The 18692-nt window shown below is 45.4% G+C and overlaps 1 protein-coding gene across 1 annotated transcript in view; it reads left to right on the top strand.

Annotated features, from left to right (window-relative positions):
* Positions 1–1727: 1727 nt before the first annotated feature.
* Positions 1728–18692, top strand: part of UBE2R2 (ubiquitin conjugating enzyme E2 R2) — a gene marked incomplete at both ends in the record, with an annotated part of 76509 nt that continues 59544 nt past the window's right edge. Inside the window, one exon of the mRNA XM_080709096.1 lies at positions 1728–1904. Within this exon, the coding sequence (XP_080565222.1) occupies positions 1728–1904 (177 nt within the window). The remainder of the gene's footprint in view (positions 1905–18692) is intronic.

Genomic DNA, 18692 nt, shown 5'->3' with positions numbered 1-18692 from the left:
GGGATTGAACCACCCAGGGACATTCTACCTCTGAGCTACACCCCAGCCCTATTTTATTTTTTCTTATTTTCAAAGGGTCTTGCTCGGTTAGTGAGTCTATTTGCTGGGGCTGTCTTCAAACCTGCTATCCTCCTGTCTCTACCTCTCAAGTACTAGGATTACCGGCCTGCGCCACCACACCCGGCGAGAAAGAAATATTCTGCATCATGGAGACTGAAGATTGTCTCCACATTTCACTCCAGGCACGATTATTTCAAAAGTCCCTCAGTTGGAGGTTGGACAGTCAAGCAGAAAGGTCAAAATCCATCCACTGTACTTTATTTCACAAATGGCTAAGGAGACCAGGGATAAGGAGACCACCTGCTCACACGGAGAAGAGGCAGGAAGCCAGGTGCAGTCTGTTGTCGTTCACTCTTTCCTCTTCCTCTTTGTAGTTGAGGACGGAAGTAGGTGACTTACCTGCCTCCCCGCAGGTCTCCTTCGGGAAACTGCATCCCCTAGGGCGGGTGGCTTGCTTGGTGGCACAAAGGCCAGGGGGCTGCATTTGTGGGCGAGATGTTTGAAGGCTTGTTCCCATCAACAAGACGCATTCTCAGCACATTTTTTTTTTGTGTGTGTGGTACTGGGTGTTGAACCCGGGGGCATTCTACCTCCAAGCTACACCCTCAGTCCGATTTTTTATCCTTTTTATTTTGAAACAGGCTCTAAGTTGCGGAGGGCCTAAGTGGCAGAGGCTGGCCTCGAACTCAGATCCTCCTGTCTCAGCCTCCCAAGCACTAAGATGACAAGCGTGCCCCACCACGCCCGGCTTTCTCAGCACATTCTACTCAATCAAGCGCCTACGAAGTGCAGAGCCCAAGGCTGGGTGCTACCTGGAGGGGCAGGCCGAGGGCTGGAGGCTGGCTGCCGCGGCGGGTGGATAAGCGCAGGGGGAAGGCCCTGAGGGTGCAGACGCGAGGTCCCTTCCGGGCCGCGCCTCGGGAGCCGCGTCGCCCGGCCGCCACTCAGGGACCGCGACGCCGGCGGCCGCCCCGGGCCCCGCAGCCGCCCGGCCCTTTAAGGGCGGGGGGCCCGCGCCGGCGTCACAAAGCGCCGCCAGGCGGCAGGCCTGGGGGAGGGGAGGGGGCGGGCGGCGGCGGCGGCGCGGGCCGGGCGCGCGGGAGGAGGGGCGCGCACGCGCACGCGCACGCGCAGGGCCCCGCGAGAGCCGCCCCTCCCGGCGCGCGCCCCTCCTCCCGCGCCGCCTCCTTCTCGCCGCTGTCGCTCCCGCGGCGCGCGGCGCTCTCGCTCGCCTCCTCCCGCCCCTCCCCCGCGCCGCCGCCGCCGCCGCCGCGAGACCCCCGCGCCGCGCTCCCGCCCTGCCCGGCCCCGCGCGCCCTGCGGCCCCCAGGAGAAGGAGCGGCGAGCGAGCCAGCGCGGCGCCCCGCCGGCCCGGCCCTCCGCTCCCGCCGCCGGCCTCCGCTCCCGCCTCCGCTCCCCCCCCCAGCGCAGCCCCCTCCGGGGGGGGGAGGCCGGCGCCGCGGACCCCCGCCCGCCCCCCGCGCCGGCCGGCCGCCGCGCCGCGTGCGAGGAGGCCCGCGGGCCCGGGCCGGGTGCGGCCTGCTGCGGCCGCCGGCGTGTGGAGACCGGCCCGCCGCGGCCCGGCCCTCGGCTCGCGGGGGAGGGGCCTCCGGCCGGGGCGCGAGGACTGGGGCCCGGCCGCCGCCGCCGCCGCCGCCGCCGCCGCGATGGCCCAGCAGCAGATGACCAGCTCGCAGAAGGCGCTGATGCTCGAGCTGAAATCCCTGCAGGAGGAGCCGGTGGAGGGCTTCCGGATCACCCTGGTGGACGAGTCCGACCTCTACAACTGGGAGGTGGCCATCTTCGGACCCCCCAACACGCTCTACGAAGGCGGCTACTTCAAGGTACCCCACCCCCGCCGGGACCCGGTGCGCGGCCGGCCTCGCGCGCCGCCGCGGGGGCTGCTCGGGGGCCGGAGTGAGCGCCGCGGGCGGAGGGCGCCGGCGCGCAGCCCCCTCCCCGCCGCGGAGGCAGGAAGGCCTGCTCGCCCAGGGCCTTTTCTTTGTCATGGGGCGGGGGCGGGAGGCCAGACCGCGCCGGGAACGGGGAAGCCTCTGGCTGGGGTAGTGGCGGCGGGGAAGCTGGGCTGTCTTTGTTTCCCCCGCGGACGCAGTGTGGAAGGAGAGGGGGTCTGTCTGTCCGTACTCGACCTCCGGTCAGAGCCTTCCCTGCGCAGGCTGGAACTGCCCCAGAGGGCAGGGTGACCTGCACTTATTGGATTGGACTTTTCTTTTTTGGGGGGAGTAGAGGTGGGGGAGGGGAAGTAGGTTGTCATTTCTGAAGCTGCCAGTGCCCTGACATTTTGAGGATTCGTCGGGCGTCTTGGGTAGTGGTACCTCCAACTTTGCATTCCATTGGGCGGTAATGCAGAAGACCCTAGGGGTGGTTTAAAAAAAAAAAGGGTGCCTGCGCTGTTTTGCCATTATTCACTCGAGGGAACTTTTAATTAAGCCCTCTTTCTGTCCTCATTCTCATTTACCTAAGCCAGTGCTTCTTTCAAAATGCCCTTTGTCCTCACGCCAGCACCAAGTTTATTAGCCTTTTTTTTCCTACAGGCAGAAACAGTCACAAAGGTGGAACGTGTCTTGGGGGGGTGGGATTGATAATCTATGTAAGGAAGACAAAATTGAAATCTTCTGGTCAGGTGGTTAACTCCAGTGAATGGGGTCGTCCCACGGATGAAAAGTGTCTTTTGAGGCGGGCTGGTTTTCCTGGGTGGAATGGCTCCTTAGGTAGCCACCACAGACATTGTTTCTATTGTTTTCCACGATTTTAGCGCAGTAGTTGCAAAATTATTCCGGAATCCAGTTTTTTTTTTTTTTTAAGACTTTAAGGTAGGTAACTTTGGAGATACTGAGTTTTTTCTTTTGTTCTGAATTTAGCATTTCTGCAGGGAGGAATCCCAGATTGAAGAGTGAATGTTTTAAATTGTGGGGGCAGAGACAGAGGAAATGAGTGTTTAGGAATCCATTTAATCTTATTTTTTTATTTCCAAAATTAAGTGAAATAGGCCAGTGAGTCAATTTTAGTTTGTTTTGAAGGGAGGGGTTATCTTGGCACAAGTTTTAAATGAGTATCTTAGTCATGTAGTTGTGATGTGTATTTTTAGGACTACCCAATTACTTAACTCTTGTTTTCTACCCTTCTAAAGGTAGAAGCCTCTGTTTCAAGCTTCAAATTGGATCAGCTCTGTAGAAAATGTGATGATATGGGAATGTTTAATATTTCCACCTGTGATAGTCACTAAATACTTAGTAAAAGTGCATCTTGGAATATTATGTAAGAGTGGTATCCTTAGCAATTGCTTCATTTTTACTTCTATTCTTTTTTTTCTTTACTGGAGATTGAACCCAGGAGCATTCTACCTCTAAGCTACACCCCCAGGCCTATTTTTTATTTTTTATTTTGAAACAGTCTCACTAAGTTGCAGAGGGCCTCACTAGGTAGCTGAGGTTGATTGTGAACCTGTGATCCTCCTGTCTCAGTCTCCCAAGGACTGGTATTACAAGCATGTGCCACCATGCCTGGCTCATTTTTGTTTTTCTTTCTTTCTTTCTTTCTTTCTTTTTTTTTTTTTTGCTTTTTGTGGTCAGCATACACTCTTATCTTCCAGATGCAGATATTTAAAATTACATAGTAAAGGTACAAGTTCTTAGTGACAAATTGGAAAAGGTATTGTGTCTTCATTCGAGTATTTTCTGTCAAATTTAATTGTTCACTTATAGATACTGGAAATACTATTTAGACAAAATAGAATTTTTTATTTTTTATTTATGTTTTGCGGGTCTGGGGATGGAAACCAGGGCCATTCGACCTCAGAGCTACACCCCCTGCCCTATCTTTTATTCTTTATTTTGAAACAGGGTCTTACTATGTTACAGAGGGCCTCACTAAGTAGCTGAGGCTGGCCGTGAACCTGTGATCTTCTTGTACTGGGATTACAAGAGTGAGCCACCATGCCCAGTTTATGTGATAACTTTTTAGAAAAGCATTTTTAATAAATTACTGGCTAACTGTAGGAGATAAAGTTTAATTTCTGGAGAATATTATTGTTTGGAACAACTGATACTAATGGTACATGGGTGCTAGTTGGAATAATCTTACTCCAGTGAAAAAAATTTTTTTCTTTTTTGCAGTACTAGGGATTGAACCCAGGGTTATTCTACCTCCGAGCTACACCTCCACCCCTATTTTTTATTCTGTATTTTGAAGCAGGGCCTCACTAAGTTGTGGATTGCCTCACTAAGTAGCTGTGAAAGAAAATAATGGGTTGCAAGTAATATTTTTTGCTTAAGTAAATTGGGAACTAAGAATAACAAACTCATTTTGGAGTTGGTTGTATGGAAGGATTCTATATACTGATTCAGAATAAAGGCTTTTAAGCAACAGGCCTGTTAAAAAGAATGGCTTAGCTGGGCTTGGTGGTCCACGCTTGTAATCCCAGCATTTGGGAGGCTGAGAGAGGAGGATTGCAGTTCGTGGACAGCTTCAGCTACCTAGTGAGGCCCTCTGCAACTCAGTCAGAACCTGTTTCAAAATAAAGAATAAACCCAGGGGTGGTGGTACATGTTTGACATCCCAGCATTTGGGAGGCTGAGACAGGAGGATCGCGGTTCATGGACAGGCTTAGTTACTTAGTGAGGCCCTTTGCAACTCAGTGAGATCCTGAATTGCAAATTTTTTTTTTTTTTTTTTTTTTTTTTTTTTTTTTTTGTACTGGGGGTAGAACCCAGAGGCTTTCTACCTTCAGGCTATACTCCCAGACCTATTTTCTATTTTATTTGGAAACAGGGTCTCACTGAGTTACTGAGAGCCTCACTAAGTAGCTGAGGCTGGCTTTGAACCTGTGTGATCCTCCTGTCTCAGCCTCCCAAGTGCAGGGATTACAAGCGTGCGCCACCACGCCCGGCTTCTGAATTGCAAATTTTAAAATAAAGTTAAAAAAATAGGGGTGGGGGTGTAGCTTGTAGGTAGAATGCCCCTGGGTTCCATTCCCAGTACCCCAAAATAAAAAGGCTTAATTTGCTATTTTGTTGTTATACATATGTGTGTGTGTATATGTATATATATATGTGTGTGTAGTACACACACACACATATATATATACTACACACACACATATATATATAACATATACATACATACACACACACACACACACACACATATTTTTTGTATGTGTGTGGTATTGGGGATTGAGCCCAGGCCATTCTACTTCTGAGATACACTGTAGCCCATATTATTTTTTGTTTTGAAACGGGGTCTCCCTAGTTGCAAGTCTTGCTAAATTACTGAGTCTGGTGGTGAACCTGGTATCTTCCTATCTCAGTCTCCCAAGTACTGGGATTACAGGCGTGTGCTGTCACACCCAGCTGAGTGTGTGTTTACTTTAAATTCTCTCTTTTTAAATGCTGCTGGGAACTAAACTCAGGGTTTTGTGTATTTTATTACTGAGCTATATTTCAAGTACTTTTACTTTCTAACATGTAGAGCGCCTGGCGTTGGTGGCGCACCCTTGTAATCCCCGCTCCTGGGAGGCAGAGATGGGAGGATGGCGCAGGTTCGAAGCCAGCCTTGCTGGTTTAAGAGACCCTGTTTCCAAATTAAAAAAAAACAAACATATATATATATATAAATAAAATGTATGTATGTCTGGGAGTGTAGCCCAGAGGTAGAAGGGCTTCCAGTAACCCTAGTACCACCCCCCCCAAAAAAAGTAGAAATGCATGAAAATTCTTGGAGTTTTTTTGTTGTGGTGTGGATACAACTTAGGACATTCAACTTAGTAGGCAAGCACTTGTCATTGAATTATATCCCAAACCCCTTTGCCTTTAATTCTGATGTACAGAAAATGTATGAAGACTCTTAAACAGATTTTGTGAGAAATTTATTTAGTTACATTTTCTTTTGTCCTTTATTGTATTGCCTTTTATGTCATTAGTCCTTTGTTGGAAAAAGGCATTTTTTGTACTAGAGATTTAACCCAGGGGCATTCTATACCCAGCTCTATTTTATTTTTTATTTGGAACAAGGTTTCTCTAAGTTGCTGAGAGCCTCACTAAGTTGCCAAGGTTGGCTAGAAACCTGTGATCCACTTTTCTCAGCCTCCCAAGTACTGGGATTACAAGTGTGTGCCACCACGCCCAACTAGAAAAAGGCAAATTTATGGTAATTTTTTTTTTTTTTTACTGCTTTTCTCTTATTAGCACCACACTCCAACTGAACTAACCGATTACTGCTTTCCTCCTAAAACAAGGCTTTTAGTGTGTTCAACTATAGCTGCAGTTAAAATTTGGTACAGACCTTTCCATATCATGTCTCCCTTATCAAATGTTAGTCTGTGAACATTTAATATAATTTGTATTCAAGTTAAATTTTTTTTCTCTATTTGGCATAATTGAATGACTGCCAGTCGTTTAAAAAATTGTTCATAATATCTTTTTTTTTTTTTTTTGGTGGTGGTACTGGGGGTGGAACCCAGGGGCTTTCTACCTGCAGGCTACACTCCCAGACCTATTTTATATTTTATTTGGAAACAGGGTCTCACTAAGTTGCTGAGAGCCTCACTAAGTAGCTGGGGCTAGCTTTGAACCTGTGCGATCCTCCTGTCTCAGCCTCCCAAGCGCGGGGGTTACCAGCATGCACTACCACGTCCAGCTCATAGTATCTTTTAACTTATAGATGTTAATAGGTTTCTGACATCTTTTTCATCATTTTGTGGTTTACATTAGTCTGGTCGTGTGTGTGTGTGTGTGTGTGTGTGTGTGTGTGTGTGTGTGTGTGTGTGTGTGTGTATGGGAATTGAACCCAGGGGCATTCATCAAAATGAAATAGGACTAGAGGTGGACCTTGGAGTTAGAATGCCCCTGGGTTCAATCCCTAGTACCAAAAGAAAAAGGAAGGAGGAAGGGAGGAAGGGGGTCTTGCTAGTTTGCTGGGTTGCTGAGAGTTTTGACATGTTGCTTGAGGATGTATTTGAACCTGTGGTCCTGGAATCTGTTTCCCATGTTACTGGGATTACAGGTATGCATGCATCACCATGCCCAACTGCACCACCAGTCTCCTTTTTTGGGTGGTATTAGGGATTGAACCAGGGGCATTCTACCTCTAATCTACACTCTTTTTTTATTTTTATTTTGAAGCAGGATCTCACAAAGTTTCGGAGGGCCTCACTAAGTTAAGCTGATGCTGGCAGTGAAACTGTGATCCTCCTATATCAGCCTCCCAAGTACTGGAATTAAAAGCATGTGTCACCACACTCAGTTTACCAGTCTGTTTTTTTTTTTTTTTTGGTGGTGGTACTGGGGGTGGAACCCCGAGGCTTTCTACCTCCGGGCTATACTCCCAGACCCATTTATATTTTATTTGGAAACGGTCTCACTAAGTTGCTGAGAGCCTCACTAAGTAGCTGAGGCTGGCTTCAAACCTGTGCGATCCTCCTGTCTCAGCCTCCCAATACCAGTCTGTTTTAACCAGGGCATTTGTGTTGTAGACTGAGACCTGTATTATTTGCGTTTTTGTTTGTTTTGTTTTTTTAATTCATCCTGCTTTTGCTTATTTAATTATCTCTAATCTAATTTTTAGCTTTGTAGTGAATGGATATCTGCTGGGCAAAAGTAGTTTGGAACATCTGAATTTAATTGTTTTCCTCAAGGAGTAAATCACTCAAAAGACAAAATTGATGGCATAGGACATGAAGAACAACTCTAAACTTGGTTTACTTCTATGGAGCAAGTTGAAATTTTATTATGTTGCTGTTGATGAAGGCAATAGTTATTAAAGACTGTGTGTGTGTATGGGGGGGTATTTGGGATTGAACCAAGGACTGTTCTACCTCCAAGCTGCACTCCCAGCCTTATTTTTTAGTGTAGAAACGGTCTTGCCAAGTTGCTGAGGTTGCCAAGCAAACCTGGGATATTCCTGTTTCAGCTCTCCTAGTACTAGGATTACAAAGGTGTGCCACCACGCCTTGTTTATTGAAGACTTAAGAAGTGTACTTCCTTAACCCGGCGTGGTGGCACACTTGTAATCCCCGCGCTTGGGAGGCTGAGACAGGAGGATCGTGCAGGTTCGAAGCCAGCCTCAGCTGGTTTAAGAGACCCTGTTTCCAAATAAAATATAAAATAGGTCTGGGAGTGTAGCCCAGAGGTAGAAGGCCCCTGGGTTCCATTCCCAGTACCACAAAAAAAAAAAAAAAGAAGTGTACTTCGTTTCTTTCAAACAACTCCTGATAATGATCATAAGTAAGTTACTGAGAGTGCTTTGATTAGAACCTCCTTGGAAATCCAGCATTATTTATTTAAAAGCATGATAGCAGTGAGTTTAGAATCAGGAAAGCAGTATCTTTTATTCATATTCATAACATGCAGGGTGTGGTGGTCCATGCTTGTAATCCCAGTACTTGGGTGGCTGAGACAGGAGGATTGCAGGTCCAAGACCAGCCTCAGCAATGGTGAGATTCTCAGAGAAGCAGTTTCAAAGTAAAAAATAAGCCGGGCATGGTGGTGCATACTTGTAATTCCAGTACTTGGGAAGCTGAGACAGGAGGATCACAGGTTCCAAGCCAGTCTCAGCAATTCAGTGAAGGTTCCGTCAACTTAGCGAGACCCTTTTTTCAAATAAAAAATAAAATAGGGGTGGAGGTGTAGCTCAGAGATAGAAATCCTCTGGGTTCAATCCTCAGCGCCAAAAAGACACAACCCTGTATACCTGGGAGAATGAGGGAGGTACCAAGGTTCAAGACCAGCCTCAGCAACTCTGAGCAACCTAGTGAGACACTGTTTCAGAACAAAAAATAAAATAGAGTTGGTATATTTAAGAGGTAGAATGCCTTTGAATTCCATCACCAGTATCACAAATATAAATAGATAAATAAGTAAATAAATAAAATAAAAACAAAAAAAATGGCTGGAGGTATATCTTAGAGGTAGAATGCCCTGGGTTTAAGCTTCAGTGCCCCCCCCCCACACATCATATTCATAACATAAAAGTTTAGATGATACAGAAAACTTACAGTCAGGCATGGTGGCACATGCCAATAATGTCTACTTGGGAGTCGGAGACAGGAGGATCACATATTTGAGGCCAGCCTCAGCAACTTAATGAGATCTGTTTCAAAAGAAATAAGGCAGCTGGGTGAGGTGGCATACACTTGTAATCTCAGCATTTGAGAGGCTGAGACAGGAGGATCTTGATTTGCGGACAGTTTCCGCTACTTAGTGAGGCCTTTTGCAACTCATTGAGATCCTGTTTCAAAATAAAGAATAAAAAAATATGGTTGGGGTGTAACTTGGAGGTAGAATGCCCCTGGGTTCCATCCTCAGTACTAAATAAATAAATAAATAAATAAATAAAGGCTTCGAGATGTAGCTCAGAGGTAGAATACCCCTGAGTTCAGTCCTCCATTACACACATACACACACCCATACCCCCCAAAAGACAAAAGTAAAAAAAGGTTTTTTTGTTTCTGAATTTTTCTGGACTATTTTATGTATAGCTGCATAAATTGATTAAGATTGAGCCTCTGAGCCAGGCATAGTGGTGCACATATGTAATCCCAGTACTTTGGAGACTGACACAGGAGGATTGCGCAGGTTTGAAGCCAGCCTTAGCCTCTTTCCAAATATAAAATAAAATGGGTCTGGGAGTGTAGCCCTGAGGTAAAAAGTCCCTAGGTTATTCCCAGTACCACGGGGGGTGGGGGGTGTTTGAGGCTCTGTGTTTTTTCAACACAGAACTTATTTTTTTTTATTTTTTTCAGCATTATTCAGTGAGAAATTAAGAAATTATTCAGTTTATACTAATATACTTTTTTTTTTTTTTGTGGTTCTGGGGATGGAACCCAGGGCATTCTACCTCCAAGCTATACTCCCCAGCCCTATTGTTTATTCTTTATTTTGAAACAGGGTCTCACTGAGTTGCAAAAGACCTCACTAAGTAACTGAGGCTGTCTGTGAATGCGATCCTCCTGTCTCAGCCTCCCAAATGCTGGGATTACAAGCGTGCGCCACCATGCCTGGTTTATACTAATATACTTTGAGTGTGTGTGTGTAGTACTGGAGATTGAACCAAAGGGCATTCTACCTTTGACCCATACCCCCAGTCCTATTTTATTATTTTGAAACAGGGTCTTGTTAAGTTGCAAAGGCTAGCTGGGAACCTGTGATCCTCCTGTGTCAGCCTTCCAAATACTGGGATTACAAAATTTAGGATGCAACATCATACTTGGTTTGCTATTGTACTTCTGAGTTGATTCTGAATTGAATGGAATGATGGATACTAAAATGAAGAGGTAATTTTAGTTTAGATTGCCAAGTCTTGGTTTTACGTATTATATTTGGGATGGAACCCAGGGGTCTTCTACCTCCAGCTTATAACACCAGACCTACCAGACTGTGTGTGTGTGTGTGTGTGTGTGTGTGTGTGTGTGTGTGTGTGTGTGTGGTGCTGGGGATTGAACCCAGGGGCATTCTATCTTTGAGCTATTCCCCCAGCCTGATTTTTTTTTAATTCTTTTTTTTTTTTTTTTTTTTTTTTGCGGGTCTGGGGATGGAACCCAGGGGCATTCGACCTCCAAGCTACAGCTCCTGCCCATTTTTTATTCTTTGTTTTGAAACCGGGTCTCACTGAGTTGCAGAGGGACTCACTAAGTAGCTGAGGCTGTCGGCGAACCACAGTCCTCAGTCTCAGCCACCCGAATGCTGGGATTACAAGCAAGCGCCACTACACCCAGCCCAGCTCTATTCTTTATTTTTAAAATAGGGTCTCTCTCACTAAGTTGCAGAGAGCCTCACTAAGTCGCTGATGCTAGCTAGGAACCCGGATCCTCTTGTCTAAGTCCCACAAGTACTGGGATTACAAGAGTGTGCCACCACACCTGCCTTCAGTTCTACCTCTGAGCTATACTCCCAGCCCTATTTTGTATTCTTTATTTTGAAACAGTATTTCACTAAGTTGCAGAGGCCTCACTAAGTAGCTGAGGCTGGCCAGGAACCTGTAATCCTAGTCTCTCAGCCTAAGTACTGGGATAACATGCCCAGCCTTTTTATTTTGAAATAGGATATCACTACATTGTGGAGGGCCTCACTAAGTTGCTGAGACTGTCATTGAACTTGTGATTTTCCTATTTCAGCTTCTCAAGTACTGAAATCACAAGTGTGTGTCACCCTGCAGCCCGTAGCCTCCCCACTCCTTTTGGTACTGGGGATTGAACCCAGAGGCATTCTGCACCCCCAGCCTGACCGACCGATCTTCATTCCTTCCTTCCTTATTTCCTTCCTTTCTTCCTTCTTTTGTGGAACTAGGGATTGAACCCAGAGGTATTCTACCTCTCAGGTACACTTCCAGCTCTATTTTTTTTTTTTAATTTATTTTTTTTTGGTGGTACTGGGGTTCCTGGAAGCCCTTCTACCTCCGGGCTACACTCCCAGACCTATTTTATATTTTTTGAAACAGGGTCTCTTACGCCAGCAAGGCTGGCTTCGAACCTGCGCGATCCTCCTGTCTCTGCCTCCCAAGCGCGGGGATTACAAGCGTGCGCCACCACGCCCGGCTATTTTTTTTATTAATTAATTTATTTATTGTGATACTGGGGCTGGAACCCAGGGACATTCTACCTCCAAGCTACATTCTCAGCCCTATTTTTTATCCTTTATTTTGAAACAAGGTCTCACTGAGTAGAAACGACTTCACTAAGTAGTAGCTGAGGCTGCATAAACTGACCTGAGATCCTCCTGTCTTAGCTTCCCAAATGCTGGAACTATAACTGTGTGTGCCACCACACCAGGCCTTTTTATTCTTTATTTTGAAACAGAGTCTCAATTGCAGAGGACCTAAGTAGCTGATGCTGGTGGCAAGCCTATTCTGTGCCAACAGTGGTTGGTGGTTATATGGAGGTACTAGGGATTGCCTCTGGGGATATTGTAGATATTAATTACATATCTAGCCCTTTTTATTTTGAGACAGTCTCACTAAGTTACAGAGCCAGGCTGGACTTCGCAATTTTCCTACCCCAGCCTCCAGAGTAACTTGGTTTATAGAAATGAGGCACCATGCCCACCTTTTTCTCTTTCTTTGGGATAAGGTTTTACTTTGTTGCCCACATTGACCTTGAACTCCTGGGCTCAGGTGATCCTCTCCATCTCCCAGGTAGCTTAGACTAAGGAACAAACTACTGCACCTAGTTTTTTTGTGTGTATGTATATATAATATGTGTGTCTCCCCTCCCCAAACAAATTTCATCTTCATTGCTTCCTTTTTTTGGGGGGGAATTAGGTGTTGAACCCAAGGACAGTTTACCTCATAGCTACATCCCCAGCCCTTATTTTTTATGCTTAATTTTGAAACAATCTCACTAAGTTGCAGAGGGCCTAAATAGCTGAGGCTGGCAGGGAACCCGGATTCCCTTGATCCCCTTGTTTCTGCCTCCCAAGTACTGGGATTATAAGCAAGCACCACCATGCCCAGCTCCTAGCCCTTTTTATTTTTTAATTTTGAGACAGGGTCTCACTAAATTTAGTCTAGCTTTAAACTTCCCATTCTCCTTCCTTAACCTCTTGAGTACCTGGTATTAGAGGCAGACATGACTTTGCCCAACAGTGCACTTTATTGTACTGGGATGGAACGCTGGCTACACCCTCAGCCCTGTTTTATTTTTTATTTTGAAACAGGGTCTTGTCAAGTTGATGGGAGCCTCATTAAATTGTTGAGGATGTCACTGAACCTGTGATCCTTCTGTCTCAGCCGCCTAAGTACTGGGATGATAGGTGTTTACCACTATACCTGGCTTTGTAGGGCATTTTATTTATTTATTTATTTATTTATTTATTTATTTATTTATTTATTTGTCTGGGGATGGAACCCAGGGGTATTCGACCTTTGAGCTACACCCCCTGCCCTATATTTTATTCTGTATTTTGAAACAGGGTCTCACTAAGTTGCGGGAGGGCCTCACTAAGTAGCTGAGGCTGTCTGTGAACTGAGATCCTTTGGTCTCAGCCTCCTGAATGCTGGGATTACAAGCATGCGCCACCACGCCCGGCTCTGTAGTACACTTTAAACGTGGGTGTAGTATTCAGTGGGAGAGTTTTTTTTTTTTTTTAAGGTCTGGGGATGGAACCCACCGGCATTTGACCTTTGAGCTACACCCCCTGCCCAATTTTTAATTTTTTATTTTGAAACAGTGTCTCACTGAGTTGCGGAGGGCCTCACTAAGTAGCTGAGGCTGTCTGTGAACCGCGATCCTCCAGTCTCAGCCTCTCAAATGCTGGGATTACAAGTGTGCGCCACCACGCCTGGCTCAGTGGGAGAGTTCTTGCTTAGCATACAAGAGGCCTGTAGTTCCATCCTAGTACTAGCCCCCAACCAAAATAAATTGTTTTCTCCTGTTGCTGGGTATTGGACTCAGAGACATTCTACCTCCAAAGCTACACCCTTAACCCCATTCTATCTTTATTTGGGAATAAGGTCTTTCTAAATTGAGAGCCTTGCTGAGTTGCTAAGAATGTCTTTGAACCTGTAGTCCTGACTCAGCCTCCCAAGTACTGGAAATACAGGCTTGCGCCACCACATTTGGCTAACAAAATTTTTTTTTTGTTATTGTCTTAGATTAGGCTGAGGTAACAAATTACCATAGACTGTCTTATAAACAGCAGAATTAAGCCGGACGTGGTGTTGCACGCTTGTAATCCCAGCGCTTGGGAGGCTGAGACAGGAGGATCACACAGGTTCAAGGCCAGCCTCAGCTACTTAGTGAGGCTCTCAGCAACTTAGTGAGACCCTGTTTCCAAATAAAGTATAAAACAGGTGTGGGAGTATAGCCCGGAGGTAGAAAGCCTCGGGGTTCCACCCCCAGTACCACCAAAAAAACAAAAACAAACCCAGCAGAATTATTTCTCACAGTTTTGGAGGCTAGAAATTCAAGATCATGGTATCAGGTTCTGAGAAGGGCCCTTTTCTGAGTTACAGGTAATGTTTTGGTTCTTCTACATGACAAAAGAGAGAGAGTTTATCTCTTTTTCTGTGTTTTTTTTTAATTTTTTGTGGTACTAGAAATTGAATTCAGGGGCATTCTACCTTTGAGCTTCACACTCAGCCGATTTTTGTGTATGTGTGTGTGGCACTGAGTATTGAACTCAGGAACATTCTACCACCCCTATCCCTATTGGTTTTATTTTGAAATGGGGTTTTGCTAGGTTTTGATGAGAATCTCACTGATTGCTGAGTTTCTCCAACCTGCAGTCCTTCTGTCTCAGCCTCCCAGTACTGGGGTTAAACATGTGCGCCCCGACGCTTGGCTTCAGCCTATTTTTTGTAGTACTGGGGATAGAATCCGGGGTATTCTACCTCCAGCCCTAATTTTAATTTTTTTATTTTGAGACAGGGTCTCAGTAAGTTGCACAGGGCCTCATTAAGTAAGCTGGCAGTGAATCTCCAATCCTCCTGTCTCAACTTCCCAAGTACTGGGGTTACAAGCATGCACACTATGCCTTTCTTTTATTTTGAAATGTTCTTAGTAAGTTGATGAGTGTTTTACTACTTGCTGAGGCTGGCCTTAAACTTGGGATTCTCCTGTCTCAGCCTCCCAAGTACTAGGATTATAGTAAATGCCATCACACCCTGCTCTTTTTTTCTTTTTTTGTGGTGGTAGTGGTTTGTTGGGTTTTAACCCATGGTCTTGGCACATGCTAAAGACAGCCCCCCTTTTCTTATAAGGATACACTAATCCTATCATGAGGATTTTACTCTCATGGCCTGATTACCTCCCAGAAGCTCTACTTTCTGCCATCCTCTTGAGTGTTAGTGCTTCAGGTTATGAATAACAGGGGCACAAACATGCAGTGCATAGTTATGATAGAAATAAGCCGGGCGTGGTGGCGCACGCTTGTAATCCCCGCGCTTGGGAGGCGGAGACAGGAGGATCGCGCGGGTTCGAAGCCAGCCGCGAGCGCTGGTTTAGGAGACCCTGTTTCCAAATTTAAAAAAATGTAAAAATAGGTCTGGGAGTGTAGCCCGGAGGTAGAAGGGCTTCCAGGAACCCCAGTACCACCAAAAAAAAAAAAAAAAAAAAAAGAAATAAATTGAATTGCTGTTGTGAATTATTGGCAAGATAAATTTGAATAAGCACAGTGGTGCACAACTGAATTTCAGTACTTGGGAAGCTGAGACAGAGGATCTTAGGTTCAAGGTCAGTCTCAGAAATGTAGCAAGACTGCCAGGTATGGTGTCTCAGGCTTGAGACAGGAGGATCGCGCAGGTTCAAAGCCAGCCTCAGCTACTTAGTGAGGCTGTCAGCAACTTAGTGAGACCCTGTTTCCAAATAAAATATAAAATAGGTCTGGGAATATAGCCCTGAGGTAGAAAGCCTCTGGGTTCTACCCCCAGTACCATGGGGGGAGGGGGGTGAAGGCTGGGGGTATAGCTCAGAGGTTGAATGCCCTTGGGTTCCATCCATAATACGGCAAATAAATAAATAAATAAATAAATAAATAAATGGGCTTAGGGACATAACTCCAAGGTACTGAGTTTTTTTTTTTTTTTTTTTTTTTTTTGCGGGTCTGTGGGTGGAACCCAAGGGGATTCGACCTCTGAGCTACACCTCCTGCCCTATTTTTTTATTCTTTATTTTGAAACCGGGCCTCACTGAGTTGCAGAGGGCCTCACTAAGTAGCCGAGGCTGTCCGCGAATTGCGATCCTCCAGTCTCAGCCTCCCAAATGCTGGGATTACAAGCGTGCGCCACCACACCCGGCTCGAGGTACTGAGTTCAATCCCCAGTACAACAACACACACACAGTTTTTGTTCCAGTTTATCTATCTATCTATCTATCTATCTATCTATTTATTTATTTATTTATTTTTGGTGGTACGGGGGGTGAAACCCAGGGGTTTTTCTATCTCTGGGCTATACTTGCAGACCTATTTTATACTTTATTTGGAAACAGGGTCTCACTAAGTTGCTGAAAGCCTCACTAAGTAGCTGAGGCTGGCCTTGAACCTGTGTGATCCTCCTGTCACATCAGCCTCCCAAGCACTGGGATTATAAGCATACTCCACCATGCCTGGCTCCCATCATTTTATTTTTTGAAACAGGGTGTCACTGAGTTGCGAAGGGCCTTGCTAAGTAACTGAGGCTGTCGTGAACTGGGAAACTCCGGTCTATGCCTGCCAAATGCTGGGATTACAAGTGTGCGCTACCATGCCTGGTTTACACACGTAGAGTTTTAAGGAAATCAAATTAGCTGGGCATGATGGCTCATGCCTGTAACCCCAGTACTTGGGAGGCTAATACAGTAAGATTGCAGGTTGGTGACCAGCCTTTGCAATGTAGCAAGACTCTCAGTAGTATAGTGAGATCATGTTTCAAAACAAAAAATTAAAAAGGGCTGGATGTGTGCTGGACATGGTGGCCTATGCTTGTAATCTGAGCATTTGGGAGGCTGAGACAGGAGGATTGTGGTTCGAAGACAGCCTCAGCTACTTAGACTCTGTCTAAGTAACAAAACAGTGAGACCCTGTTTCAAAATAAAGAAAAAATAGGGCTGGGTTGTAGCTTAGAGGTAGAATTCCCCTGCGTTCCATCCCGAGTAATGCCAAAAAAAAAAAAAAAAAGACAGGTCGGGGGTGTTTAGCTTGGAGGTAAAATGCCCTGTGTTCAATCTCTAGTACTATAAGAAAAGAAAATTCATGTCGGACATGGTGATGTATGCTTGTAATCCCAGTACTTTGGAGACAGACAGGAGAATGGCAGGTTTGAGGCCAACTTCAGCAACACACACACACACACACACACACACACACACACACACACACACACACAATTATGCCATGTGTGGTGGCACATGCCTATAATCTCAGTATGTGGGAGGCTAAGGTAGGAGGATGACAGGTTTGAGGCCAGCTTTGGCAATTTAGTGAGGTCCTCAGCAAGTTAGTGATACCCTTTTTCACAATAAAGGGGCTTGGGGTATATCTTAGAGGCAGAAAGCCTCTAGATTTGGTCCCTGCCCCCCTACCCCCAAAGAAAAATTCCTCCTGTCCCAATCTCCCAATTACTGGTATTACAAGTGTGCCACCACCCTATCTTTTTTTTTTTTTTGCAGGTTTGGGGATGGAACCCAGGAGCATTTGACCTCCAAGCTACACCTCCTGCCCTATATTTTATTCTTTATTTTTGAAACAGGGTCTCACTAAGTTGCAGAGGGCCTCACTAAGTAGCTGAAGCTGTCCCTGAACCGCTATCCTCTGGTCTCAGCCTCCTGAATGCTGGGATTACAAGCCTGCGCCACCATGCCTGGCTGGTTTCACTTCTTGATTAAACTTTTGACATTACAGCAAGTAATTTGTTATTATTTATTCCAATGACATTAGATCTTATCCACATATTTCAGGCTTTACTGAAGTATGTTTTGCACATGAGTACTATTTTTTCTTATAATTTTTAATTCATTAAGAAACAAAATTCTGCTGGGCGTGGTGGCGCACGCTTGTAATCCCTGCGCTTGGGAGGCTGAGACAGGAGGATAGCACAGGTTCGAAGCCAGCCTCAGCTACTTAGTGAGGCTCTCAGCAACTTAGTGAGACCCTGTTTCCAAATAAAATATAAAAAAAGGTCTAGGAGCATAGCCCAGAGGTAGAAAGGTTCTGGGTTCCACCCCCAGTACCACCAAAACAACAACAACAAAAAACAAAACAAAATTCTTATCTAGGCGTGGTGGCTCATGCTTATAATCCCCCGCACTTGGGAGGTGGAGACAGGAGGATCAAGCAGGTTCAAAGTCAGCCGCACTGGCTTAAGAGACCCTGTTTCCAAAAAAAAAAAAAAAAAGTAGAAGGGTTTCCAGGAGCCCCAGTACCACCAAAAAAAAAAAACAAAAAAAACAAAAAAAAAAAACAAAAAAACCCCCTACAAAACAACAGCGACAACAACAACAACAACAACAAAAACCAACCAACCAACAAATAAAACCTAAAAATATCAATTCTAAAGTTCATATGAAAGCACAAAGACCATAAATAGTAAAAAAAAAGAACAAAAAAAAAAACAGGAACAAAGTTCTTAGTAAAAACTAAATTTCAAAGCTATTTACTGTTCTGTAAATGTGATTGAGAATGGTTTTTCACCTTCAGAAAAATTTATTTTGACACATAAAACTCACAATAAAGCTGGGCATGGTAGCATTCACTTGTAATCCCAGTACTTGGGAGCCTGAGACAGGAGAATCACAATTTCAAGGCTAGCCTCAGCAACTTAGTGAGACTTGTTCAAATATTAAGAATAAAATCAGGCCGGGGTGTAGGTAAGATAGAATGCCCCTGTGTTCAATCACCAGCACTCCCCCCCCCCCTTAGGATCACAATAAACATCACTGCCAAATCATTGAACTACTGTAGAAAAGACCTTGTCAGGATATTCAGTTTCTGTTTGAAAAGTACTGATTATTATTATTTTGTGTATGTGGCACTGGGTATTAAACTGAGGGGATTCTACCTCTGAGCTACACTCCAGCTGTATTTTATTGTTTGAGACAGGATCTCACTAGGTTGTGAGGGCCTCACTAAGTATCTGAGGCTGGCCTGGAACCTGCCATCCTCATGTCTTCAGCCTCCAAGTACTAATATTACAGGCATGTGCCA

Source organism: Muscardinus avellanarius (genome assembly GCF_963383645.1).
Source record: "Muscardinus avellanarius genome assembly, chromosome: 13".
Lineage (NCBI taxonomy): Eukaryota > Metazoa > Chordata > Mammalia > Rodentia > Gliridae > Muscardinus > Muscardinus avellanarius.
This window is presented reverse-complemented; position numbering and strand designations above follow the sequence as displayed.